The sequence below is a fragment of the Heptranchias perlo genome, chromosome 10 (assembly GCF_035084215.1).
Source record: "Heptranchias perlo isolate sHepPer1 chromosome 10, sHepPer1.hap1, whole genome shotgun sequence".
NCBI lineage: Eukaryota > Metazoa > Chordata > Chondrichthyes > Hexanchiformes > Hexanchidae > Heptranchias > Heptranchias perlo.
The window spans coordinates 36,600,994-36,628,973 of NC_090334.1; the positions used below are offsets into that span (position 1 = coordinate 36,600,994).

At 41.2% G+C, this 27,980-nt stretch overlaps 1 protein-coding gene across 2 annotated transcripts; it reads left to right on the forward strand.

Moving 5' to 3' along the window:
- On the forward strand, positions 1-27,684 carry mbip (MAP3K12 binding inhibitory protein 1). Of its 2 annotated transcripts, XM_067991479.1 has the most exons (11): positions 1-127; positions 3,973-4,092; positions 5,553-5,813; positions 5,922-6,018; positions 6,312-6,377; positions 7,644-7,796; positions 12,110-12,207; positions 20,793-20,834; positions 22,230-22,341; positions 25,403-25,439; positions 25,910-27,684. In XM_067991479.1, the coding sequence occupies exons 1-9, from the start codon at positions 23-25 to the stop codon at positions 22,338-22,340; spliced, it is 1,053 nt and encodes a 350-aa protein (XP_067847580.1). In that variant the 5' UTR covers positions 1-22; the 3' UTR covers position 22,341; positions 25,403-25,439; positions 25,910-27,684. The 2 variants fall into 2 exon arrangements, with proteins under 2 accessions (XP_067847580.1, XP_067847579.1); XM_067991478.1 differs by lacking the exon at positions 25,403-25,439.
- The last annotated feature ends 296 nt before the right edge of the window (positions 27,685-27,980 follow it).

Here is a 27,980-nt window from a genome sequence, read left to right on the forward strand (position 1 = left end):
GCGGGTTTGTCCGTTCGGTATCATGGCGACGGCGGATCCGGGACAGGCGGCGTTTCTTCACCCGGACAGGGAGGCCGGGGGGAGTGTGCGCGCCCTGCTCAGGTCGCTCGCACGGTTTCACGAGCAGGTCTGTTACTTACAATTTGTTTTCTTTGATTTGAAAAGTCCCTTTTTTATGATCTCTGAAGTAGGGCCGGAGCCAGGGTCTGGAGTAACAATGGTCCGGGCTTTTAGTCGCTGTACTCATTGGAGCTGAGTGCAGTCGGCTTCTGGTTAAACAGACATTACTGAATCCTTTGGTTCAGTAACTAACTACAGAGCGGCTGGGCTTTCATGGCTTGTGCCTTCAGACAGCTCTTTAAACCCATCGAGTTGACAAAGCTGCTGAATGTGGAGGATTAATTTCAGGGCTCTTCAACGCCACCCCACCAAGAAACGTTTTACCTGAGTGCTGAAGTCGCTGATTTTAGAAGAAAACAAAAGTAAGAATATCCTAAAAGGTAATGTATGGTTGTGCACCAAAGTACAGAACAGTCCATAAACTCATGATCTATGAGATTGCGCAAAATAGGTTAGGATAACCTTCGTTTTTTGTTAAATATAAAAGATAAAAACGGAAAATACTGGAAAACACTCAGCAGGTCAGGCAGCATCTGTGGAGAGAGAAACAGAGTTAATGAAAGGTCATCGACCTGAAACATCAGAACTATTTAAAAGCCATTTGTGCTATGCATGTTTCATCAAAAATATGCTTGCGGTATGATGTGAAGTATTTTTTGATAACATTCTTTCCACAAGCAAAACTTTGTTTATGTTCCACTTGGTTTTTGAAACCAGTGTCAGATGAGATTGGTGATCCAAAATAATTCACATTTTATTTTCCTGAAAGTGCATTTATAAACAATTGATGGTTCTGTAATTATGTCGCAGGATCAACTTTGATGACAAGAACTGATTGTATTATTTGCAAAGATACAATCTTATGGATGAGAAGTTAAACTGAGGCCTTATCTATCTGTTCAGGTGGATGTAAAAGATCCCTTGGCAATATTTGAAGAGGAGCAGGTATTTCTGGTGTCCTGGTGAACACTTATCTTTTAGTCAATACCACCAAAATGTATTGGGAGCGAAATTGGGCTGTGTAGCGCCCATTTTGTAGGCACTACATAGACACTAAGTCCCGAAAATAGAGTCCGAGATGCACATGTACACTTCCAACGTGAAGTGCGCAGGACGCCATCTTGCTAAAGGTGTTTTTTGCTGGCGCACACCTAATGACCGCCGGCAGCATGTAGAGTAGGGAAATGATTATGCGAATCAGTGTGTAATGCTGATTTGAAGCAATTGGTGAAATTTTGGAATTCCATGCTCCAGCAAATGCCCTGTAGTAACCTCACAGCTGAACAGGACTTAAAAGGCCTTGTCCTTCTAGGTGGTAGAGGTCGTGGGTTTGGGAGGTGTTGTCAAAGAAGCCTTGGTGAGTTGCTGCAGTGCATCTTGTAGATGGTACACACTGCAGCCATGGTGCACCGGTGGTGAAGGGAGTAAATATGGTGATGGATGGGGTGCCAATCAAGCGGGCTGCTTTGTCCTGGATGTGTTGAGCTTCTTGAGTGTTGATGGAGCTGCATTCATCCAGGCAAGTGGAGAGTATTCCATCACACTCCTGACTTGTGCCTTGTAGATGGTGGAAAGGCTCTGGGGAGTCAGGAGGTGAGTCTCTCGCTGCAGAATACCCAGCCTTTGACCTGCTCTTGTAGCCACAGTATTTATGTGGCTGGTCCAGTTCAGTTTCTGGTCAATGGTGACCCCGAGGATGTTGATGCTGGTGGATTTGGCGATGGTAATGCCGTTGAATGTCAAGGGGAGGTGGTTAGACTCTCTCTTTTTGGAGATGGTCATTGCCTGGCACGAATGTTACTTGCCACTTATCAGCCCAAGCTTGGATGTTGTCTGGTTCTTGCTGCAAAATTAGGATATGGGCAGCAGAGTTTTGAATGAGCTTAAGTTTATGGAGGGTGGACGATGGGAGGCCGGCCTGGAGAGCATTGGAATAGTCAAATAATTGGTTGGTTGTGACCTCCAGTGGATGTGAAAGGCACTGTATAAATGCAAGCTCTTTTACTATCTCCCAGTGACGCCTTGAACATCACCCAGCTGGCCTGTTTTTAAAAGTTTTTCTTGAAGAGTTGAGAAATAGGCTTGTAAGTATCTCTGAGAAAAGGCGTTTTCCATGCTGATCTTGGTTCTGATCTCTTCTTCCCTGTACTATAATAAAATTCACATTGCTATCTCTTCAAAAGTAAGGAACAGTCCCTATCTCTTGTTAACCCACTGCAACATGTAAACCAGAAGCTTCGGGTGAGGAATAAGGGGCTCAATATGGGAGGGAGTGGGGTCTGGAGGGAAGTGGCATCTAGAGATTGGGAGCACGCATAGAGTTGGGCCTGCTCCCTGCTATTAGCAGAGAAAGAGATAGTGGGGCCTGTCTCCCAGGTGTGGAGTATTGAGAGTGAGGTATCTGATGAATTAGTTAATACTGAAATTCTGGCATTAACATTGAGCTGCTAGCATTGCCAAATTAAAGAATAGCTTTAAAAGGTGTAAATATAATGTCTAAAAATGAACGTGGACTGAAGTGTTGCATCAAACATACATCCCACAGGAGCCTAATCTGCCATTGATATTTTCACTAGTAATTTGCAAAGAAACCTTAGTTTACATGACTTATCTGCAATGTCCATAATATTCCCCCAGTGGAAAATGTTTGTAATAAAAGTACACATGTATATTACAATTAATTGCAGTACCAATAACACCATCATCTCCCCTTTCCTGCGAAAACAGAACATGGAAGAATTACCAAGAAATTTTGTGACTTGTAGAGTAAAAGCAATTTTGTTATGGAGAATCTGTGGAGAAGGGAGGGGGTTGTGCAAGATTAGTGATTGAATCCTATCTGGAAATACAATACCATAATTTCAGACAAATATAGGGATGTCAGCATTTTACAGTGCTTTCAACATTTTGACAAATGGAAATGGGTGTCCTTGTACATCAGTCGCTGAAAGCGAGCATTTAGGTGCAGCAAGCAGTTAGGAAGGCGAATGGTATGTTAGCCTTCATTGCAAGAGGATTTGAGTACAGGAGCAGGGATGTCTTACTGCAGTTATACAGGGCCTTGGTGAGACTACATCTGGAGTACTGTGTGCAGTTTTGGTCTCCTTATCTGAGGAAGGATGTCCTTGCCATGGAGGGAGTGCAACCATTTGTCAGTCCTGCCATCCCAGACTGATTCCTGGGATGGCAGGACTGACAAATGAGAAAAGATTGGGTCAACTAGGCCTATATTAACTAGAGTTTAGAAGAATGAGAGGTGATCTCATTGAAACAAATAAAATTCTAACAGGACTAGACAGGCTAGATGCAGGGAGGATGTTCCCGATGGCTGGGGAGTCCAGAACCAGGGGTCACAGTCTCAGGAAACAGGGTATGCCATTTAGAACCGAGATGAGGAGAAATTTCTTCACTCAGAGGTGGTGAACCTGTGGAATTCTCTACCACAGAAGGCAGTGGAGGCCAAGTCATTAGATGTATTCAAGAAGGAGATAGATATATTTCTTAATGCTAAAGGGATCAAGGGATATGGGGAAAAAGCGGGGACAGGGTACTGAGTTAAACGATCAGCCATGATCATTTTGAATGGTAGAGCAGGCCCAAAGGGCCGAATGGCCTACTCTTGCTCCTATTTTCTATGTTTCTATGTAGAATGACTTTGACCATTTCAATATGCAGGAGTTACCTTTTGATGTCTATTAATTCTGCTTTTGTTAGCTATCTCAATTTGTACGTCTTATAAGTCAGTTGCACAATAGTTGAACAAACTAGTTGCTTTATTGTGACCATTTTGGAGCAATCTGGAGTCTGATGTTGGAAATCGGTGATTTTGATGCTTTGTCTTTTTTCTTAAAGCTTAATGTTGGAGATGATGTTCTAAGCATTACTGTTGATTTATGCAAGCTTCAGAGTCTGACAGCACTTAACCCAGCACACCTTAGTAGCTTGCTCCAACAGTATATTCTTGATTTGCAGGTAAGTGTAAATATAATTCTTCGTTTAAGAAAATTGTTCTATATATTAATGGATACCTGGAAGTAATTTTTTTTAAAAAGTAAACTGATTTGAGAATTGCAAATGACATGATTAAACCACAATAGCGAAGCTCAAGAAATGTATTAATTTATGTACCTAGAAATGAATGAATTATGTACTTTGTGTGTGTATAGTGTAGGATACAGGCCAGAACGTGGGTCTGATGATGAAAATGGAAGATGGAATGGGACACGAGGCACCATCTGAAGCAGAGATGGAGTGGAATTAGTTATCTAGCAATGGGGTGTAGCAAAGTCTGAGGGTGAGTGTGGAGGCCTTGCTGGGTTGAGTCTGGGAGCAGAGGCTGGTGGCAGCAGCATGGCTAGTTCTATAGCTATCTAGATCATCAAGGTGATTGGTGTGTTGCAAGCTGCCCTGTCTTAGTCCTTTCATCATGCTCAATGCAGATGTCCATTGAAAGTTTGAGGCTTGGAACAAAAGCTTCTGGAAAGTGGGTATGAGAGTGTGTGTTAATATATCCAGGGTTTAGTGCTTACCATGATTGGATTGCAGAGAGGCAAGCTGGTGCTGCTGATGTTTCGCTCCTCCTACTGTTCAGTGGCGAATGGTGGCAGTTGCACATTTCATGTTGAGTTGTGCTCACCAGGGTGCACCTGAGGGGCTCTTGGTAACTGGTGTCTATCTAGCATGGGCTTAAACCCATTCATGTCTGTTGTCTAATGACTATCCTTCTGGGATGATTTGGGGGTGGGTTGAAGTGAGCAGAGTATCTTTTAAAGTCGAGGTGGCTCTAAGGTGACACACCAGGTAGGCTATGGAAGTTTGGAACAAAGTCAACCCTTTGTGGTGGATTCGGTATGCCTGTCCCTGAGCCAAACGGGTCTGCACCAGTGCAGGGCATTGTTAATGATTAAGCAGCCAATCTGGCTCACTGATGGAGCCTGGAAGAGAAGACCCAGCACCGGGGTTGGGATTCTTCGCACTCTGCTCCAGATAATCCTGTAAACCAGTGTCCCACGTGTAGGGAGGTCTGGCTGAACAAGCAATAGGAAGTTTTATCAGTGATTTGTGCTGGCAAGCTTTGTGGTTTTAGCTGGTTAAACTGCAGTAGTACCCTGGGATTCTTGAGCTCTTACACTGCCACTTGTGCTTAAACTCTAAAGTTGGGTAAGTAGGGTATGTCCTTACAGGGCAAGAAAGTGTATAGTCCATATTGGACAACAGGAACTCAGTGGATTTCTTAGTAGCTAATTATGGAGACTCTTGTACATGGTGTTGGATTTCCCACTTGTCAAGGCATCCAGCTGAGCAAAAAAAACCCAAAACACACACATTTAGTTGATGTAGCTGAATATTAAAACTGTAACTGATTTGCATTAACCACACTAACTGCTCAGTTAATTTGGACTTCAAGTAGTTTAGTAACATTTTATTGTTAGTGTGTTTCAGACAAGCTTAATTTATTGGTGAGAAATGACACATCTGGGACTAGAAACACAGGAGAGATGATGCTGCCCACAAAACCTGATAGTGACTCAAATTCAACAGTGACTGATGGCCATGAGCAAATTTCACATAAAACAATTAATCTAAGAATGAAAATGTTCCTAAATGAAGCACAAAACAAGCCTGAAGGACAAGACAAATCAAATATCCAAACTGAAATGGAATTGGTTCAGATCAAAGCAGGCAGAGATGAAGTAAGATTTAATGACATTTTCCATATCCTCCATTGCTATAATTATGTGGAGTTTTTTTTAACCTTAGTGGGTGAAGCTGTTTCCCATGTCATCTTATTTGTCACACAGATCGAAAGAAGAATTTCAGCATTCATGGAGAGAAAACAGGCAGAGATCAATGAAAACAACATCCGTGAATTCTGCAATGTTATTAATTGTAATCTAGGTTAGTTGTCAATTAGTAAAAGGTATATTGATGTAACTTTTTTTTAGAAAACAAGATAGAGGGAGAGACGGAGATATAGATTAAATGCTAATTTATAGGATATATGTGGGAAAACTGATCTGTTTGCTTTATTTTCCATTTCCATGTAGTAAAAAACACTTCTAGTAATTGGGAATAGAGGATTTTTTTTGTTACGTCAACTTTTCTATCTATTTCATTTACTTTGCAAATTATTTTTACCATATTGACTTTTTTATGATTGGTCTTAGTCAAGTAACTCTGTTTATAACCAGAAAACAGCTGTGCTAGAACAGATGCAGTTTTCACCCCGCACCCTGGTTTCAAAAGTCATATAAAAGGTATGTTGATTTCTTATCCTATATTGCAACTTGTTTTTTTCCAATATCCTATTGAAGCTGAGCATTTATGTTCATTCTTCATCATAAGAAAATTAAACTGTATTTTTGGTATAATATGATTATACATTCACTTAAAAATATTCTTGAGTATGTTTGACCTTATGAAAAGCTCTGTAGATGTGTCATCACTGCAGCTGAAGTTGTGAGCTGTTCATAGCACTCCTGTACCACTCCTAGAATTATCTTCAAAAGTAATAAGACTTTTATACGATTCTGAAATTGTTATCCAGATAGTATTTTGAGTTCCTGCTGTCACTATTGTCTTTTCTGTTGTATGTGTTAAGTTGGCTAAAACAATTTGATAAAATACAAATTTGGCACTTGTTTGTTAGTTCTGGGTGCACTTAGAGGCAATTGTAGACAGTGTTGCAGAGTCACTGTCATTGAAACAAGATTTGAATCGAGAAGAGGAGGGAAACAGGCTGGAAGAACACTGTCTTGCAACATACCTTCTGTGTTCGAAAGTCCAATTATTTTACATTATCCATGAAACTGGGTTATCCAAGAAAGCTGGGTCATGACGTTTCAACCTTTTCCAATGGGTCTGTCTTCATAACGTGAAGCCCTGATCCAGTAATCATTAGCAATTATCTCTCCAGTGATTGTATCTTCTTCTGAGACAGAATGCTTTAAATTGCACACAGTATTCCAAATATATCCTCACCAGTAATCTATACAAAATCGACATCAGGTGTCCTTCTAATACATCCAAATACTGATAATAGCTTCACATTGACTAAAACTTAGTGAATGATCAGTAATTGCACCCAAATCCTTTAGCTTTTGCTCATGGACAAAATGCAACATAGGATTACTTCATCATGTGTACATTTCATGTTTTGCACTGTTCATTGTCTTATATTTATAAATCTATATTGAGATTCACTGCAACAGGAATATCCTAAAAGTTGCAAGTAGGTTACTGAACCAATGACTATGCACTCTTCCTCCTTGAGTAGCCTGCAATACTCTATCTTGAGTGATATGAGTGAGCGATGGCTGTGTTTCTGACAGTTCAGAGAAAGAACAATAATTCACGAACAGTGATGCAATATTGTATTCTGGGGATGATTACTGTTGAGTTTTGAAGTGCACCTCACAGATCAGCTAAGTGGTTGCTGCTTAGTGAAACTTATCCTTTCTAATAATAGATTTTTTAAAAAGCCTGTACACCTTCCTTTATATTTTTCAAAACCATTTTTGCAGTTTCAAGAGTTGTGAATACATACGGGCCTCAAACAAGGCCTGAAGGTGTGGGAGAATCTCTTCAGAAACCTGATACTATGACACAAAGCTGTGGTAACCCTGCTATTGAAGAGAGGCTTCAAAATATGGAAACCCACTTGAAGCTTCCAACAGGTATGGTTCACTTTGTAATCTTTTGAAGGGTGTATTAAATAAAGAATACAAAGGAATGATTGCAAAATAACCTAATGAAATTCATATGGTAGCATAAACTGCAAGGGCAATACTTGGTCAGTTTAGTATTGTTATTTGAACTCTAAAATTAGACTGTAGTGTTAGAATCGATTCTAATTTTTTAGTTTGTCTTCTAATTAAATGAATAGTTTTCCATATCTGGTCTGTGCTACTGCAGAAGCAAACCTTTTGTATGCTTACGTACAAGAAACACAAAAAGTTTAATGATTGTGATGCCGTTAATGTAAGTTGTCAAGAAGTAGCGTTTGGTTGATTACCAAAAGTTCTACCCTGTGTATGTTTAGGATAAATTCCTGTCCCTCCTCTTTCCTTACCCCCTCCCCCCCCACCCAAACAAAAATCTAACTGGTGTCTAAAAATCACAAATTCCTGGTAAGATGGACACATTTCAGCTGTACAGTCATGTTTTGTCAATGTTTTAATTTTTATTAGATATCTTTCCTATTTGTCCATTAAATATTCCAAGTTTGATATCTTCATTTTGAAATTCTTTATTTGAAAGATTTTGATATTGCTTTGCATACATTGTAACCATACTATATTAGCACAAATTATACATTTTAGTTTAGATTATGAGCACTCAAACCTATTAGACAAAGATTAACACAACCCAGGGATAAAATTTCCTGTATTGATAAATTGGAGGTAGGGTGAGGAATTCTAGCAATTTTGAAGAAAACTAGCATAACCTCTGACTATATTTGTCCATTCATCTGTTCTTGGGTACTCAGCTTTTGGTATACACATCCTCTCTTATACTGAGTTGCAATTGCATTTCCGGGTAAGTAGCATTAAATATTCCTCTATAATTATCCACCTATACTTTTCTGGCTCTAAATATATCTTGCATTACGCTTCCTTTTATCACTTTGGCAACCAAAGTGCTACTGCAAATCACAAATGGAGAAGCAGGGAACAAACCTATCAAAAGCAAGAAAAACACTAGAAAACTGGCAATAAGAAACTACTAAATACAAATGGAAAACAAATTCCAAATGACTACTCAGGAAAAGTTGTCATTTTAAAAAAAAAAGTGAGCCAGTCAAATCAATTAAAATAGTTTTTGAAAAAAAAACTTAGTTACCATTTTTATCTCAGCATCTGAAATTTCTAATGTTCAAAATAAAGGTTTAAAAATTATATATTTCACAATAACATGATTAATGTTTCTTATTAAATTAGCTTTTGTGTCTTTTAATACCTTCAGTAACGTTTTACTTGAATGTCTGAGCCTCTCAAGTCTGGACTTTGACTTAATATTTTTTTCTAGAGCTGTGATTCTTGTCAGCTTAAGAACATAAGAAATAGGAGCAGGAGTAGGCCACGTGGCGTATCGAGCCTGCTCCGCCATTCGATAAGATCATGGCTGATCTTCAACCTCAACTCCACTTCCTGCCTGATCCCCATATCCCTTGATTCCCCTAGAGAAATCCCCAGAAATCTGTCTGACTCAGCCTTGAATATATTCAATGACTTAGCATCCACAGCCTCTGGGTAGAGAATTCCAAAGATGCACAACCCTCTGCATGAAGGAATTCCTCCTCATCTCAGTCTTAAATGGCTGACCTCTTATCCTGCAACTATGCCCCTAGTTCTAGACTCTCCAACCATGGGAAACAACCTCTCAGCATCTACCCTGTCAAGCCCCCTCCTAATCTTATGTTTCAATTGGGTCACCTCACATTCTTCTAAAGTCCAGAGTGTATAGGCCCATTCTACTCAACCTTGCCTCATAGGACAACCCTCTCATCCCAGGAATTAATCTAGTGAACCTTTGCTGCGCTGCCTCCAAGGCAAGTTTACCCTTCCTTAGATAAGGAGACCAAAGCTGTACACAGTACTCCAGGTGAGGTCTCACCAAAGCCCTGCACAATCGTAGTAAGACTTCCTTACTTTTGAAGGTGGGTCCTACATTCTGAGCATGTGCGCAATTTCCTCGGATCAGTAGCATTTACTCTATGAACAATGCTCTATTCAATCAAAATATTTGCTGCTTTTTCAAAATTATTTGAAGAGCTAGAGGAAAAAGTTCAAAAGCTTTATTCAGGTAAATATAAAGTTGAAAGCATTTTTTAAACAGATGGTATCTTTGTGCATGAGATGGCGAGTAAAAACAGCCCCTTCAAATATAACGGAATGTACTGATTATATACCTGTTGTAGTTTTTGTTTGTTTGAATTCAAACTTTATTTTTGTAGTGGAAAAGTCAAATTGCCTCAATATTTATTTTTTTTCCAAAAATAGAATACCAACTGGATGAAGGAGCTGATAAAATTTTAAATAAAAGCTATTCACTTTTCATTTAATAAAGCAAGCCAAACTGATAGGCCAGGGTTTTCTACTACTGCACTATGATTTCTTGGCCCCCATCCCCGCACCCCCCCCCCCCATTAAAAAGTTAATGGGCAGAAAATTAAAGGCTAGAGTGTAAAAGCAGAAACAGAAAATCCCAGCCAATGTCTTCCCGTTGAAATCTGAAGATGTTATAAAATGCTGTCATTGAGAGTTCTTTCTTTTCTTCCCCACTCCTCGTGTTTGTGTTTTGTTTTAGTCTGCACACCCTAAAACCCCCATAGCCTCAAACCCCAATAGTCCATTCCATACCTTTCCCTCCATATTCTCTTCATTGTAACTGCCCAACTCCATCTTTCCTGTTTGCACCTCATCCCACTACCATCTTTCTTGCTTACAACCACCAAACTCTCTGGAGCCCCTAACTTTCCCTCTTCTTGCCTCCTTGAAGCTTTAACCACTTCTCGCCACTTAATTTTTACCACCCACTTGCCACGAACACTGCCTTTTTCCTTCACCATTGCCAAATTGATGCTTCCTGTGCCCAAGCTGTTCATAAGGATCTATTCCAATCTGGAGGTTGGTCTATTTTCCCTGCCACCATGGCAAATTTTTGTTAAGTGTGTGTCTGAGTCGTTAAAAATTCTGTTATGGCCTTGATTTTTGCTAGTTTATTATACTGTTTCATTCACAGTTCTTTATCTTACAAGATTTTCAATTCTTCTGGCTATTTTTATCTTCCTTTTTGTCGTTCCATCAGTTTTTGAAAAGCGAGGAAAAAGAGATGGTTACTACGTGGCTGGCTTCAATCACTGTTTTGAAGGGCTTTTATCTTTGATGTAGCCGTGATTGTTGTCTGCTATTGCTCCAAAAAGCATGACATGAGCACCTGTAACATCTGTCTGGGATCCTCTGCCCACACTAGGTGCACAGGATCAGTTTTGTTGTCTATAAGACCTATACTGCAAGAGAAAATGTGTCTCATTTGGCACAGCTGACTCTGCCCAAGTCTCCTGTCAACACAACTCAAGTCTCTGACATCACCAGCCCATTGGTGTCTGTAGCATTTTCAGCTATTGCTACCCAGCATCTTCAGCAACGCCTGGAATTATAAGAAGGCTGATTGTTGCTGTGCTGAACACTCTAGTGCTGTGATTCTTCATCTCAAAGGAAGTCACTGGGTCAGCCATCATCGCAGGAAAGCCACAAGTCATTGCGCTAGTACGGACTTGAGCCACACCCACTGCTGTTGCCCTGGCTTCAGACTGAAGTCTGATACTGCTGAAAGTCACTAATGTTGACACACATTGGGCCCTGCTATGCAATCTTCCTTGACCGACATCGGGAGGCAGTAAAATTAGAGTGGCATAAATTTTGAGAATGATGAATAATTTTTTTGCAGGCTGGGCTAATGATGGGTATCTGAGATAAAGTGGGGTAAGGTGTCATTGACCTTTGGGGCCACTCCAGTGGAGGGGGATGGTCATTTCCGGTCATGTATGTTTCTAAGAAAATTGGGACACATGGGAGTATGGTTAGTTTCATTGTGCATTGTGATGGGCAACCATGGTCTCCTGGAGCTTGCTTGAATATCTGCTGGGAGTTGGGTGGTAATTGCCCAGAGCTTTTCCTGAAATACATAAAGTATTGAATAACAAAATTCATACCAATGAAAATGACGTATAATTTTATTTACTACAATATTGAAGAATTTGCAATAGCAATTCTGCATGTGAAAGGTAGGCAATCTAGTTTAATAATGGATCTGTGCTAATGATCTTGAAGATTGGTGCTCACCATTGTGCTGTTCCATGAACTTCGAATTTCATTATTGGTCCAAACTTGAGAGATTGGATGAAACATTTTTAGAGGAAAGATTGCACTTAGTGTGGAATTAAGTACCTATGAAAAATTATCCTTTTTGTGTATATCATTTTTAGGTGGTCCAGTCCCAATTGACATTTATCGAAGGATCAAGAGACTTGAGGATAGAATTCTTCATTTGGAAGGTCTCTCTCCAGAATATTTTCAACATGTGGTAGGTTTATTGACCTCATTGCACAAGGCAACATGTTCTTAAACCTAATTGTAAGCTTATAGAATTTTGCAGCACTGAAGGAGGCCATGTGGCCCATGGCGCTGTGCTGGGTTTCTGAAACAGCTATCCACTTAATTCCATTCCCCTGACCTTTTCCCAGTACTTTGTAAAATATTTTAAAAAAAATATTTATCCACTTCCCTTTCAAAGCTCTTATGGATTCTGTTTTCACTATTATTTCTGGTAAGGCATTCTATGTCCTATTAGACCTCTACATAAAGGAAAAAAAATTCTAACCTCTCCCTTTGTTCTTTTGTAAACAATTTTACAACGCCAAGTTATAGTCCAACAAATTTATTTTAAATTCCACAAGCTTTCGGAGGCTTCCTCCTTCCTCAGGTGAATGGTGTGGAAATGAAATTTTCGAATCCTTTGCATTTGAAAATCACAGAACAATGCCTGGTGATTACTGCCCCTTGCCAAGGCAATCACAGGGAGCAGACAGAAAGGTGTCACCTAAAAGGCCACCGAATATACAAACCCCCCAAAAAAAAGAGAGAGAGAGAGAGAGAGAGAGAGAAGGAAGATAGTCAATGACCCGTTATATTAAAAACAGATAACATTTGTTCGCTGGTGGGGTTACATGTAGTGTGACATGAACCCACGATCCCGGTTGAGGCCGTCCTCATGGGTGCGGAACTTGGCTATCAATTTCTGCTCGACGATTTTGCGTTGTCGTGTGTCTCGAAGGCCGCCTTGGAGTATGCTTATCCGAAGGTCGGTGGCTGAATGTCCATGACTGCTGAAGTGTTCCCCGACAGGGAGAGAACCCTCCTGTTTGGCGATTGTTGCGCGGTGTCCGTTCATCCGTTGTCGCAGCTTCTGCATGGTCTCGCCAATGTACCATGCTCTGGGGCATCCTTTCCTGCAACGTATGAGGTAGACAACGTTGGCCGAGTCACAGGAGTATGAACCGTGCACCTGGTGGGTGGTGTCCTCTCGTGTGATGGTGGTATCTGTGTCGATGATTTGGCATGTCTTGCAGAGGTTACCGTGGCAGGGTTGTGTGGTGTCGTGGACGCTGTTCTCCTGAAAGCTGGGTAATTTGCTACGAACGATGGTTTGTTTGAGGTTGGGTGGCTGTTTAAAGGCGAGTAGTGGAGGTGTGGGGATGGCCATAGCGAGGTGTTCGTCATCATTGATGACATGTTGAAGGCTGCGGAGAACATGGCGTAGTTTCTCCGCTCCGGGGAAGTACTGGACGACGAAGGGTACTCTGTTGGTTGCGTCCCGTGTTAGTCTTCTGAGGAGGTCTACGCGATTTTTCGCTGTGGCCCGTCGGAACTGTCGATCGATGAGTCGAGCATCATATCCCGTTCTTACTAGGGTGTCTTTCAGCGTCTGTAGGTGTCCATCGCGTTCCTCCTCGTCTGAGCAGACCCTGTGTATTCGCAGGGCCTGTCCATAGGGGATGGCCTCTTTGACGTGGTTAGGGTGGAAGCTGGAAAAGTGGAGCATCGTGAGGTTGTCCGTGGGCTTGCGGTAGAGTGAGGTGCTGAGGTGCCCGTCTTTGATGGAGATTCGTGTGTCCAAGAAAGAAACTGATTCTGAGGAGTAGTCCATGGTGAGCTTGATGGTGGGATGGAACTTGTTGATGTTATCGTGTAGTCTCTTTAGTGATTCCTCACCGTGGGTCCATAGAAAGAAAATGTCGTCGATGTATCTGGTGTATAGTGTTGGTTGGAGGTCCTGTGCAGTGAAGAAGTCCTGCTCGAACTTGTGCATGAAAATGTTGGCGTATTGGGGTGCGAATTTGGTCCCCATGGCTGTTCTGTGTGTTTGGGTAAAGAACTGGTTATTGAAGGTGAAGACATTGTGATCCAGGATGAAGCGGATGAGTTGTAGGATGGCGTCTGGAGATTGGCTGTTGTTGGTGTTGAGTATTGATGCTGTCGCAGCGATGCCGTCATCGTGGGGGATACTGGTGTAGAGTGCCGAGACGTCCATCGTGGTGAGAAGTGTTCCTGGTTCAACAGATCCGTGGGTACTGAGTTTTTGTAGGAAGTCTGTAGTGTCGCGACAGAAGCTGGGGGTTCCCTGCACGATGGGTTTCAGGATGCCCTCGATGTATCCAGAGAGGTTCTCACACAGGGTTCCGTTGCCTGATACGATAGGACGTCCGGGTGTGTTGGCTTTGTGTATCTTTGGGAGGCAGTAGAAGTCTCCCACGCGGGGAGTACGTGGGATGAGAGTGCGTAGGATGTTTTGAAGGTCTGGATCGAAGGTCTTGATCAGTTTGTTGAGCTGATGGGTGTGTTCTTTGGTCGGGTCTGTGGGTAACCGTCTGTAGTGTTCCTGGTTGTCCAGTTGTCGGTATGCTTCTTTGCAATAGTCCGTTCTGTTCTGTATGACGATGGCTCCTCCTTTGTCCGCTGGTTTGATGACGATGTTGCGGTTGGTCTTGAGAGCTTTGATGACGTTGCGTTGTGCCCGGGTGACATTCTGGACTGTCTTCCGAGTGCGGCTGATGAATCTGGCATAGACGCATTTCCTGACAGCTTGAGCATACATGTCAAGCTGAGGGCAGCGACCCTCTGGAGGCGTCCAGTGAGACTCTTTCCTCTTCGGTTGCTGTACCGCGGATCCCTCTGTCTGCTGTTCTGGATCGTTGATTGTCTCATTGGGTTCGCTGCTGAAATCTTGGGGTTTGTGGTAGAATTCCCGGAGCCTCATTCTCCTGATGAATTCCTCTGTGTCTGCCGCGAGACTAGTGGGGTCCATTTTGGTAGTGGGGCAGAAATTGAGCCCTCATCTGAGAACTTCGATTTCGTCTGGTTGAAGGGTGTGGTCGGACAAATTGACGATAGACTTCCCTGTGGTTGCAACCGTGGTACCAGGGGAAGCTTGGTCGATGCTGGTGGTGATGCCGAGTTTCTCAAGCTTCCTGCTCTTAGTTTTCATGTAGGCAGCGTAGTTCCGTTGCCTCGTCTGTTTGGCGGTATATCGTAGCTGGTCTGCTGTGTCCTGAGTACAGGTTGAGAGTATGGACTCTATCTTAGTTTCGAGGTTGCGGCGTCTGCTGTAGAGTTGGTGTATGAGATGGTTGCGGAGTGTGTGAGAGGTACGACGGCAGAGTCTCTCAGCGTAATCCGAGTTGTATGTGGACTTGAGTGGGTTCATGATCTGTAGTCACGTAACCCCACCAGCGAACAAATGTTATCTGTTTTTAATATAACGGGTCATTGACTGTCTTCCTTCTCTCTCTCTCTCTTTTTTTGGGGGTTTGTATATTCGGTGGCCTTTTAGGTGACACCTTTCTGTCTGCTCACTGTGACTGCCTTGGCAAGGGGCAGTAATCACCAGGCATTGTTCTGTGATTTTCAAATGCGAAGGATTCAAAAATTTCATTTCCACACCATTCACCTGAGGAAGGAGGAAGCCTCCGAAAGCTTGTGGAATTTAAAATAAATTTGTTGGACTATAACTTGGTGTTGTAAAATTGTTTACAATTGTTAACCCCAGTCCATCACCGGCATCTCCACATCTTTGTTCTTTTGGTCATTATCTTAAGCTTATGAGGATAGACTATAGAAACACTGTCTCTCTTTATTTAAACAGTAATGTTGGCCAGGATGTCTGGGGAACTCCCATGCTGTTCTTCGAATAGGTGGCCATTCGCCATGGTCTGAGCTCAACACTGTACCAGGGCTAGAGGGGGATGTTTATAAGTTGCCTCACTCAAACACCACAGGCAAAAAGAAATCCCAAAAATACCTTTGGCTTAGAATTTTAATGACTGGCTTGTACTGAATAACAGTGAGGAAAAAATATATTATTGTTTTCTTTTTTCACTGCTTGTGCCTCATAATTATTTATAAATCTTGTTCCTGATTGTCCTAATGATGGATATGGTGTATGACAGGTCTGGTAGTTCCAGAGGAGAGGGGTGAAAACTACAATTCCCATTTCACTTTGCGCACACACACACACACAAACCAGACTCATTCGCATTCAATGGGAACTAGGATTCCTCAGCTGTGCCAGGGAATTCAAGTTCTGGGAACTTAAAACATTTACAATCACCAGGGAAAGGGTTCTGAAAAAAATATTCAAACTAAAAGCTGACAAGTCCCCAGGTCCTGACGGACTTCATCCTAGGGTCTTAAAAGAAGTGGCTGCAGAGATAGTAGATGCATTGGTATTAATTTTCCAAAATTCCCTAGATTCTGGAAGGGTCCCATCAGATTGGAAAATAGCGAATGTACTCCTCTATTCAAGAAAGTAAGAAACGACAGGCCAGTTAGCTTAGCACCTGTCATAGGAAAAATGCTAGCATCTATTATTAAGGAGTCTATAGCAGGGCACTTAGAAAATCTCAATGCAATCAGGCAGAGTCAACACGGCTTTGAGAAGGGGAAATCGTGTTTGACTAATTTATTAGAGTTCTTTGAGGAAGTAACAAGCAACGTGGATAAAGGGGATCCTGTGGATGTGGTGTACTTGGATTTCCAGAAGGCTTTTGACAAGGTGCCACATCGAAGGCTACTACACAAAATAAGAGCTCATGGTATAGGGATTAACATATTACAATGGATAAAGGATTGGTTAGCGAACAGGAAACAGAGAGTAGGCATAAATGGGTTATTTTCAGGTTTCCAAGATGTAATGAGTAGAGTGCCACAGGGATCAGTGCTTGAGCCTCAATTATTTACAGTCTATATCAATGAATTGGATGAAGGGACTGAATGTATGGTTGCTAAATTTGCTGATGACACAAAGGTAGGTAGGAAACTAAGTTGTGAAAAGGACATAAGGGGCTCGATTTTAGCACCCGCGATCGGGTGCATTCGTGGCGGGGGGAGGCTATGAAAATCAGGGATTCCCGGGGCGGGGCGGGAGCCCGGCTCCAACCCGCCCCATTTCCGGGTTCCCCACAGACGCGCTGACATGCGCGCGCAGCCCCCGCATGTGGGACTCCACCCGGCAATTAAAGCCGGCAGGATGCCACTTAAGGTATTTATTTAAGTATTCAGGTCCTTTAGAGACCTGATTAACATGATATTTTAGGAAGGTTGGGATTTTGCAAACAACTTGGACTGTTTCCCGTACTGGGGGAAACACTCCCAGTTCAAATGGACGTGTTGCAGCCATCAGCCTGTGGCAGCTGCAAAGGTCCATTTGACAAGTGGGGGTGGAGACCCTCACTCATTGCAGGAGGCTACTCTGTCACCTTGGACAAAGTTTGGCCTCCACCACCCTCCTCCTAACAATAAAATTCACCAACTTGCACACTTACCCCGGTGTCCAGACACATGTACCTACCTTGCGGACCCCCTCAGGTGTGCATCTTCCGGATGGGGGCCGCCATAGCTGCAGTCATGAACTCCTCAGAGGGCGAACAGCATCACCAGCCACGCTGTCCACCTCTGACACGTGGAGCTCCACAACACAGTGCTGTGACACATCCACCTGCACAACAGGAGGGAGGGCAACCGCAGAGAGAGATGCGTCACAGAGGGCACTACCCTCGCCACAGGGTCCACAGACAGAGGCTCAGCTTCCTGGACCTCTCTGAGCAGCAATGCGCACGGAGGCTCAGAGTCACTCGACATGTAGTCGTGGACATCTGCAGCCTCCTTCATGCCGAGCTGCTCCCGGCTGGCCCGAGCACCATCTTCTTACCCGTTGCTGTCAAAGTCACCACTGCCCTCAACAACTTCTCCTCCGCATCCTTCCAGGGTGCCACTGGGGACATCGCCGACGCCTCTGTCGTCTGCACAAAAGAGCCCTGCTAATACACCTACACCCACTCTGCAGTGACACAATGGGTGGCATCAGTTGTGGATCTTCATGGTGATCCTCAGGAAAGGGCATTATTGCACAAACCAGTCAAGATTCGCAAAGACGTGGCAGTAGTGATGCCAATATAATATGTAATGTGAGTTGATCAGAAATTAAATATAAGTAAAAACCATGACAAACCCTCAAACACCCTTGTGCATCCCCTTCATGCTCACGACATGTTTGCCTTACGCTTCCTACTGCACATATGTGATGCATGCCCTGTGGCTGCAGCACAGGTAGTGGCAGGTTGAGTGAGGCTGACTGTGAAAGAGATGCATGAGGGTGAGTATGAGATAGAGCCATGAGATTGTATGAGGATTGGGTTGAGTGGTAGTGGCGGGATGAGTACTGGGGAGGCGAGTAAGTGCAGGTAAGATGAGGATGAGGTTTGAGTGGGTATGAGGGGTGATGTGACACAGTAGTGTTGGCAGTGCAGAAGGAGATGTGGGGTGGGGGTGGTGATGTGGCAGACGGAGTTTAGGGGAATGAGTAAGTGTACTCACTTTGGCTGACCTACTTAGGTCATTGCAGCGCCTTCTGCACTGTATGCAGGTGGGCGATATGTTGGTGGTGCAGGTGACCTCCTCTGCCACCTCGAGCCAGGCCTTCTTGGTGGCAGAGGCAGGCCGCTTCCTCCCGCCCGCCAGGGGGAAGATCTCTGTCCTCCCCCTCCTCCTCACCCCATCCAATAAGAGCTGGAGTGAGGCATCATTAACCTGGGAGCAGCCTTCCCCCTGGGCTGCTCCATGCTGTAATTTTTCCTATTTGTTGCAGCATCTGTCAGTGGAGAACTGCCCCTTTAAATAGAGCTCCTCCAGCTGACAGACCTTACTGTGCATGCGCAGTCCGCCCGACGCGCAGCTTAGCAGTGGGGAACCCGGAACAACAGGTTAGTGGATCCAATCAGCCTGCGATTGTGCGCGAGGCAGACTGATTTCACCGGGCGCGTTACCCACGCGCCCAATCGACCCCCACCCCACCCACCCCCCCCCGCCACGAACCCGCCGACATGGTAATATCGGGCCCAAGGAGTCTGCAAAAGGGATATGGATAGGTTAAGTGAGTGGACAAAAATTTGGCAGATGGGGTATAATATGGGAAAATGTGAACTTGTCCACTTTGGCAGGAGGAATAGAAAAGCAGTATATTTAAATGGAGAGAGATTGCAGAACTCTGAGGTACAGAGGGATTTGGGAGTCCTAGTACATGAATCACAAAACGTTAGTATGCAGGTACAGCAAGTGATTCGGAAGACAAATAGAATGTTGTCGTTTATTGCAGGGGGAATGGAAAATATAAGTAGAGATGTTTTGCTACAGTTGTACAGGGCATTGGTGAGACCACATCTTGAATACTGTGTGCAGTTTTGGTCTCCTTATTTAAGAAAGGACATAATTGCTTTGGAGGCACTTCAGAGAAGGTTCACTCGACTGATTCCTGGGATGAGGGGGTTATCTCATGAGGAAAGGTTAGACAAGTTGGGCCTGTATACTTTGGAGTTTAGGAGAATGAGAGGTGATCTTATTGAAACATATAAGATCCTGAGGGGACTTGAAGGGGTAGATGCTGAGAGGATGTTTCCCCTTTTGGGAGAGACTAGAACTAGGGGCCACAGTTTTAAAAATAAGGGGTCTCCCATTTAAGACAGAGATGAGAAATTTTTTCTCTGAAGGTCGTGAGTCTGTGGAACTCCCTTCCCCCCCCCCCCCCCCCCCCCGAGAGCAGTGGAGGCAGGGTCATTGAATATTTTTAAGGCTGAGTTAGATAGATTCCTGATTAACAAGGGAGTCAAAGGTTATAGTAGGTAGACAGGAAAGTAGGGTTGAGGTCGCAATCAGATCAGCCATGATCTTATCAAATGGTAGAGCATGCTCGAGGGGCAGAATGGCCTACACCTGTTCTTAATTCGTATGTTCATATAGCAGAACTGAAATTGTCAGCTCCAGAGGAAATGAGCAGGCATATGTGAGTGAAACTTCTTGAAAGCATTTCTAGTATATAGTGGCTCACTTTATAGCTTAATGTTTTTTCAATATTATGTAACTGTGAATGTACTATTGTATAAATTCAACTTGGGTGTATGTACTAATATTTGTGAAGAAATTACATGGTTATTCCAAGGACTAGAAGAAAATTGAGCAATTCGTTTGGTCAGTTTTATTGTACTTCCTGATTTGTGAACGGTGGCTTTGAAAGAAATTGAAAACTTTGGTTGATTTTGTGATGGTTGCTGGTTGTTACTTTTCCCCTAACCATCTGGAATGGAACAGGTTTTCGATTGGCTCAAATATCCCATTGATTAAATGTGAACTAGTTATTTGAGCCAGTCACAATTTTTTTCACTACATACACATTTGACATGTTATACTACAGAAATGCACTATATGCAAGACCTTTTAATTATAAGAAATGTGTAACATTTATATGAAATGTTACCATGGAAGGGATCTTTGGAACTTTTACCTGTGAAACTCCTTTTTATTGCATGATCCAGATATAGAGTGTCCTGTTCCATACAAATTTTACTTACAATTTGTGTTTGTTTTTAGACTTGAAAAATGTTTGTCATGGATTTTATTTTATAGGGTTAAGAATTTTAGCTACTGAAAGTGTTTCACCTGTATGCTTCAGATTTTGCAGCTTCTCCATGGCTAATTATAGATGATTAGGAACTAAGATTTTGTGTATTTTCTTAAGTGGAACAGAACATAATTTTTTTTAAAAAACTTTCTCCTCTTCAGAATTTTCCAAGCAAAAGGCGTAAAGTTCAAGAAACAGTGCAGGTATTTTTTTTACGCTTTCATATTCAATATCCTATGCAATGCAGTCTGGGATCTAAGGACATATTTGATCATATATTTACATACTTCTACATTGAGCTGCCTCAATCTCTCTGTCAGTCTCTCTCCTCCTCTTTCTCTTCAATCTCTAAACAGTCAAATGAGAACAAACTTCTGGGCCACTTATTTTTAACTTAAGCCCCAATCTGCAAAATCTGGAAAGCATTGAAACTGTTCCTTCAACAAGGGATCTAATTCTTGCATGCTGCCTTTATACTATATTTTGGTATTTGTGTGGTGCCCAATTAGGCATAATTCACTATAAAATGAACAAATTCACTGATAATGCAGTTATCTGTGCCATGCAGTACATGTGGCTCGTACAAAGTCATGTCAGAAAAAACTTTTAAAGTTCAAAACAAAAAGCCAATCACATTTTAATGATTTAAAAAAAAGCTGACTATATTCTTAGCTTTTTTTCGATCATTACAAATCAGAGAAGCTGATGCACAGTTTGGTGCTTAGGTTTGAATATGTGCATTTGGAACTCTGCATTCCCCACTTTCACAAGTGTTAGCAAACTGAAAATATGGTCTTCATTTGTATTACAATGAAAATAGACCTGACACTGTGATCTTCAGTGCACTATAAAAGTGATATTAATATACTTCTTTCTTACTCCTGTCCTTTCCACTTGTTTTTATCTTTTTTCTTTCTTCACACCGCCGCCCCCCGCAGCCTTCTCCCACGTCCATCACATTTTCATGTTTTATGCTGGAGAGCTCGAGAAAGAGCTCACTGAATTGCTGGCATTTTCCATCCAAGTGGGACACCACCACTGCCAGAATTGAGTCACCCAGGACATATGATAAATTTTCTACTTCCCCCTCCTCTTCCTTTTTGTATTACAACAAATTATGTCCTTTTCGTTATCAACCTAAGTATCATTGGGAATGCTCTTTTAACATGATGTAACATCACTGCTACTGATCAATACCAGACTTGCTTGCTATGATATGCAAGTGCATATAACATGCTATAAATGGCAGAAGAGCAGCAAGTGACAGGTAAAATTTGGTTTGTCAGAGTTAGGGGAGGGAAAGAATCTTCATTATCCAATTAAAATGTGCCAGGTGGTTTACTGCATATAGAAAAGCACAACTAAAAATTTCATGCAGTGTGACTTGTTGCTGCATCAAGTTAGGTTTGATACATAGAGGTACAGGAAATACTTGAAGTTCAAATCATGTAAAAGATTGTTAAACATGGCTGCTGTAGAGCTATTTTTCCATTGAAATGTTTGCATTGCATCATGCTGCTTCTAAATGAGAAGCATAATTACAGTTGTTTAGTCCAGTGTATTGCAAATTTAAATACTTTAAATTGTTTGTGTTTCAGGGCTACAGCCTGATAGAACTTGATGAGAAGATTAATGCACTGAAGGCAGTGCTGCTGCAGAAAGCAAATGACCAGGCTCAGCCAATAGAGGCTGACAAGATGTCTATATGAGGTCAATTTTTCTGAGCTTTATAACAAGACTATTTAAAACCAGCCAAATTAGTTGGTGAATTTCTGAGTTTTTTTCAGGAAATGAAAACCTGCTGGAGTGATGTCAGTAACATGCTATTTAATATTTCTGAACCAGATATTCTGTTTTCTGAAGTACATAATCAGGATTGAAAATGTCAGTTTGGCTAGAATTAAATTGATGTCCTAATTCTAGTAGCTAGATAAATGGGAACAATTTTTTTAAAATAAAGCAGCCGTTACTCTTGAGCAATTGTCAGAGCAGTGAGCTGTTACTAAATCTTTGTATCCCAAAGAATAAACAAAATCTGTGCTGTGATAGCATCTGTAATAAATGCATTTTGTACAAAATATTGTGTAGAAACATTCTGATGGCACTAAGTTGCTTTAATATTGAAAGCATCAAATTCTGATCAAACAAGTGTCTTGAATAAACCACATTTTAGGTGTTCAGTGTTCATGTAAATATTGTTAATTATATCTGTGCAACATTGGTACAATAAAAGTTTGATATTGTTCTGCGCTTTTTAAAAATTTTCAGTGTAGATAATCCTCTCTTTCCCAACGCCAGCTTCTGAAGATAAAGAACTCCCCCATTGAGAAACGCTCAGTCTTAACAGCCTAGTTAAGAAATTATGATCTTCTCAATATGGCGATGGTGGCCCCAGAAATCCCTGTGCCTGCACTGCTGCTAGAAGTGTGGCAGAGCAGGTGCTGGTGACCTCCACTCCTGACTCCGCTGCAATATCTGGGATCGGGGAAGGTCACCTTGTTAGAATACTACCACTATAGGCGTATCTTGGGTATTGGCCAGAGGAGGGGAGGGAGGGGTTGAGGAAGAGTTGGATTGGCCAGGTACTAATGTTACGGCCAGTGCCACTAGCGACGACTTTATTTTATGCCGTCAGCTCCTGCTTTTTAAATAAAAGGGGGGGGGGGGGGTGGAAGAGAGAATAGCCTGCCATGTAAACAGTGCTTGCCAGGCCAGGTTCAGGCATCAGATCAATGTGCTTGTATTTTGCACTTGTACCCAAGACACAAGTGGAGAATGGGGCCTTTTTAATTTAATTGTTATTGTTCTAAATGTAGATGTATCTATCTTGGCTATATTTTCTGTATGCCATCTAGATTTTCATTTATAGGCATAGCTATCCCTATGAGTTATATCGGAATATCTATCCATTAGGGGTGTGTGCGTGTACGGTGTACGTGTATATGAAAACAACGAATTCAGAAAAAGTTACCAATGCAAATTGTTTAAAATACTTGTTTATCTTTGGCTGTTGTTTTGAAGTAGCTGTGAAACTTAGTACAGTAAATAGGGTTTGTAACATAATCAAAGACATAAAAATTACAAAGTTTAGAATAAAATGATTAGATAAACCTAAATGTTGCCTTAAAATGTCTTTAATAATGTTTTCAAGTGGATGCTTGACTGCCTGTTCTTCTCTGAGAAGCCTGAGCCTTGAGTTTCTGGGCTTCCTTGAGACTCTGGTACCTGGGGCTTCCCAGAACTATCACTGTCAGCTCAAAGAAAGTCCTAACAAGATAGTATACTATAGCTCCCAGTGTGCACCAGCATCACTGTGTGTAAGTGGTCTGTGGAGAAAACTCCCAGCATGCACTGAGGCTGTCTCCTTGCTGAGTCTAATGAACACAACCGCTTATTGGGGCTGGGAGGAAGGAAAGAGTTTTTTATGATAAAAAGCAAAACCGGGCATTCAGAGCATTCTAGAGTTGTATGGCTGTAAGTTCTACCCTTTATTGTACATAATGGCAAAATTACCGAAAGCCTAGAGAAACTTTTTAGGGGCATTGAAAGTAATCAGAATTTGTTTTCTTTAATAAAATATCAAAACAAGGTAAAGCATGAACTCAACGTTTGAGGTGATTTTCCTGAAAAAATGTAGTTTACTCTTCAAACGGATGCTAATTTATCAAATACAGCATGTTATATGTGTGACAAATGAAACTTTGCACTTTGAAAGTGTTTCATCTTTATATTTTGTAATTATTCTGTGTGGATACACCAGATTCAATTACTTATGTTTATCTTCAAATTTAAAGTAGAAATTCAGGACTGTTATTAAATTTGGAAGGAGGTTCTAAATAAAAGTCCTGCATTTAAACCTTCATTTAAATAGAACCTTTTAGTGACATTTAAGTACCGTTGCAAAGATATTTGGTTTAAAAGAAAGGAAAGATGGTAATTAGTTGAATCTTTTGTTATGACAAAAAAAACCTATGCCAAACAGATGAGCCATAAGTGTAAGTTGCTACTCTGATGCATGCAGCAATTTATTTATTTATGTAACTGATGCATTAAGTAGATAAATATATTTGTTCCTGTCGTGGGTAGGAACAACCATATTTTCCAGGAATAAAAAAAACACTTCACTGATTTGAACTGATCTCTTTCCAAAAATTTTCACTGGAGACATAAACCCCTCACCCACTTCAATACCTCCGCCTCCTCCACCCCCTCAAGAGTGTAACCTCTGAGTCAGCTTGAGCAACACTACAGGAGAACTGCTAGTACATGTAGCATCCAGCCCTCTGCAATCATGCAAATCACAAGATTTTTTTTGGTGATAAAACCTTTTAGTTTAATTACAATTTATTTTGGTTTGAATCTGTAGAACTGTAGAAAGAATTGTGTATGTAATGATTTGTAACATTTTATTTAAAGTGGCACATTTTTAAAGCACACTTTTTAAGAATTATCACCATTCAATGAAATCTAGTTCTGTTTACAATGAACTGGTTATTTGCAGAAAATTTCATCCTTACTTCACAAACCTCAAGAAGGTTTAGAACAAATTATTTGAAAGATCTTGGGTGACAATTTTTAACTCTCTTTGTGTGAATGTTCCCTTAAAAAAATACTGAAAAAGTGCCTGGACCATATTAGGTTACCAGTTAAATTTTCTATATTTTAACTCCTTACAAGATAAAGAATACAACCAAATGAAAATTAGGAACAGTTTGTTTTGACAATTGTGCATGTTATGTTTTATATTTAAAACATAAAGCATTTTTTTTAGTTGCAGTCAAGAGACCCTCCATAGCAGCTGCTGTCTGGTAAGTGCCCCTGTAAATGGGCCTAAGATCTGAGGGGAATGCTCTGCTGTGTTTTTTAAACTGTTAAAGAACTATTGTGTATTGAACCCTATTTATAGAATTATTGTTAGACAAGAAATTGAGTTCATTCCTAACAGGCTAGTGATAAATATGCTGTAATGGAGTTATACCTGAAACATTAACCTGCCGTTTCTCTTTACTAATGCTGATTGACCTGTGAATTTGAGCATTTTGTTTTTGTAACTATAAATAAATAGATATTTACAACAGGGCCTTGAAAACTGAATATTTCAGATTCTGATATTTAACATATTGTTGATTATAAGATTAAAAAATGAAATCTTTGAAAACCTGCTTTTAAACCAAACACTCAAAATTATGCTAAATTTAGAATATAAAGTTTTTTAAAGTGCTTGATTAAAGTAATTTTGTGTTTGTAATGGTGAAATAATAAGTTTTGTCCTTTTTAGGAAGTGTTTGACGTTTGCAACCAATGCTGCAAGATCCCAAGAGAAAAAGATGAGGCATAGAAAGGCCAATCGGCCCATCCTGTCTGTGCTAGCTATTTGCTAGAGCAATCCACTGCCTTGAATCATCCTCCACTTTGAATGATTACATCCACTTTTTCCTTAAAATGCAATGGTGTCTGCCTCAATGACTGTCTATGGCAAACATTCCATGCCATAACAGTTCTCTCCATAAATAAATTTCTCCTAGCCTCTCTTCACTCTTAGTGGCAATTGATGACCCCTCATCTCTAACTCCCCAACCAATAGTTAGTGGATCACCTTGGTGCAGCAAATATGAACATATGAAAAAGACCAACTGGCCCATTCAGCCTGTGCTATCCAGACATGATGCAGCCTATGTACACCATCAATCCACCCCATGCAATCTCACTGGAGGCAAAAAACTAGAGAAAAAAACCTTAAGACCAATTTAGGAAAAAATTGTGAAATTTCTCTCTGACCCCTGAAGGCAATCAAGCAAGCTCCAAGAGATTGTAGTACCTGATAAGTAGTGTGCTCTGGTCCCACCTACCTTCTATAATTCGAGATGTCCTTCAAAAGGGAGTTGAAAAACTTCCTGTGAGTGAAGGCTTGTAGCAAATTCATATTCATCACATGTTATTTGCAATCTATTCCAGAGGTCAATGAGGTCTGTAGGGGGGAAAAAAAGTTCAGGAAAATTGTGTGAGCAGGAGTGTACATCCTCAAACAGCACCCCCCTTCAATTTTATGTCCCTTTGAATTGATTCCAAGCTCTAAGCAATAGCACAAACTACCAATCAGCAATGAATAGCCAGCATAAACCTGTACAAGGAAATTGTTCCTTTTTATTAACCCACAGATGCCATTCACAAACCAGCAAGTAACAAAATTGATCAGAAAAAATGCTCTAATGTCTTTTGGTGGCCATGTTGCTTTTTGAGCAGTGGAATAAGTACTGCTGTAGCTTCTCCTTTGTCTCTGTCTCTGCTCTGCCCATCTGTGGTACTGTTATTTTCTCTCCCTCTCTCTTTTTCCGACCTATAACTGCTGGCCCTTCTGCTGTTATTGACAGCATTGTACACTGGACAGGAGTTCTTGTGAGATCGGGCATTCTGCCCATTGAGAAAAGGGAAAGCCTTCTTGATCAAACAATCTTTGTTTTGCTTTCTAAATGTTAGCAAAAGGAATCACAGTTCTTAAGCAATTTCATTGTCTAACTGTTGAGATAAGAATTAAACAGATCATAATAGAAAAGAAGCAGTTGATAATATAAATACGAAACTTACCTGAAATCAAACTGAGAATTCAATCTCTAATTTTGAAGTCTTTTAGAAAAAAACAAAGTAACTCACCTACTTCAACTCAGAGAAGCCTACTGATCCAGGTGGAAATTTTGCAAACTGCACATACTCAGACTGCACAGATGTGGTTGGTAACCCTCTTCAGGGGTCAATATATCCAGTTGACACCTAGGCTTTTGAGACTGACTTAGGCCTAGAAATAAAAGCTCGAACAAAGGAATGAAAAGATAATTCAATGGGCAAGTTAATCATGTTATTGTGAAATAAATAATTTGATTGTTTTAAAACCCCCCTCTTTGAACAAACTTTTAGCAACCCCTCCTAATATCTCTTCCTTTGGCTCAATGTCCATTTTTGTCTGATTACACCTCTGTGAAGTGCCATGGGACATTTTTTTAAATGTTAAATGCATTATATAAATAAAAGTTGTGGTGTTGTTTAGTTTACCAAAAACCATTGATTATCATTCTTTGCAAATGCCAGTTGCTTACCAATGAAATGCCTCAGTTATTAATCAAAAAAGAACATTGCCATTGGTGTTAGGGAGTTAGATCGAATGATCTGATGCAGCACAATTCTGGGTTTTAAAAATTAATTTATTGACTAGCATAAGTTCATAGAATTTAAAAATCATTTAAAAATTCTAAATCTTGGAATCAGTGGGAAGTATATGGTCTCGGGTTTGTTTCCATTGTAATTTCTGCAACAAACAAATGAGGATTGTTAAGCACTATTAACACATGATGTGT

Coding starts and splice junctions, on each gene's coding strand:
- mbip (XM_067991479.1), top strand. CDS start 23: ATGGCGACGGCGGATCCGGGACAGGCGGCGTTTCTTCACCCGGACAGG. Junction 4,093..5,552: donor AGTATATTCTTGATTTGCAG/GTAAGTGTAAAT, acceptor TTTTATTGTTAG/TGTGTTTCAGACAAGCTTAA. Junction 20,835..22,229: donor AAGTTCAAGAAACAGTGCAG/GTATTTTTTTTA, acceptor TTTGTGTTTCAG/GGCTACAGCCTGATAGAACT.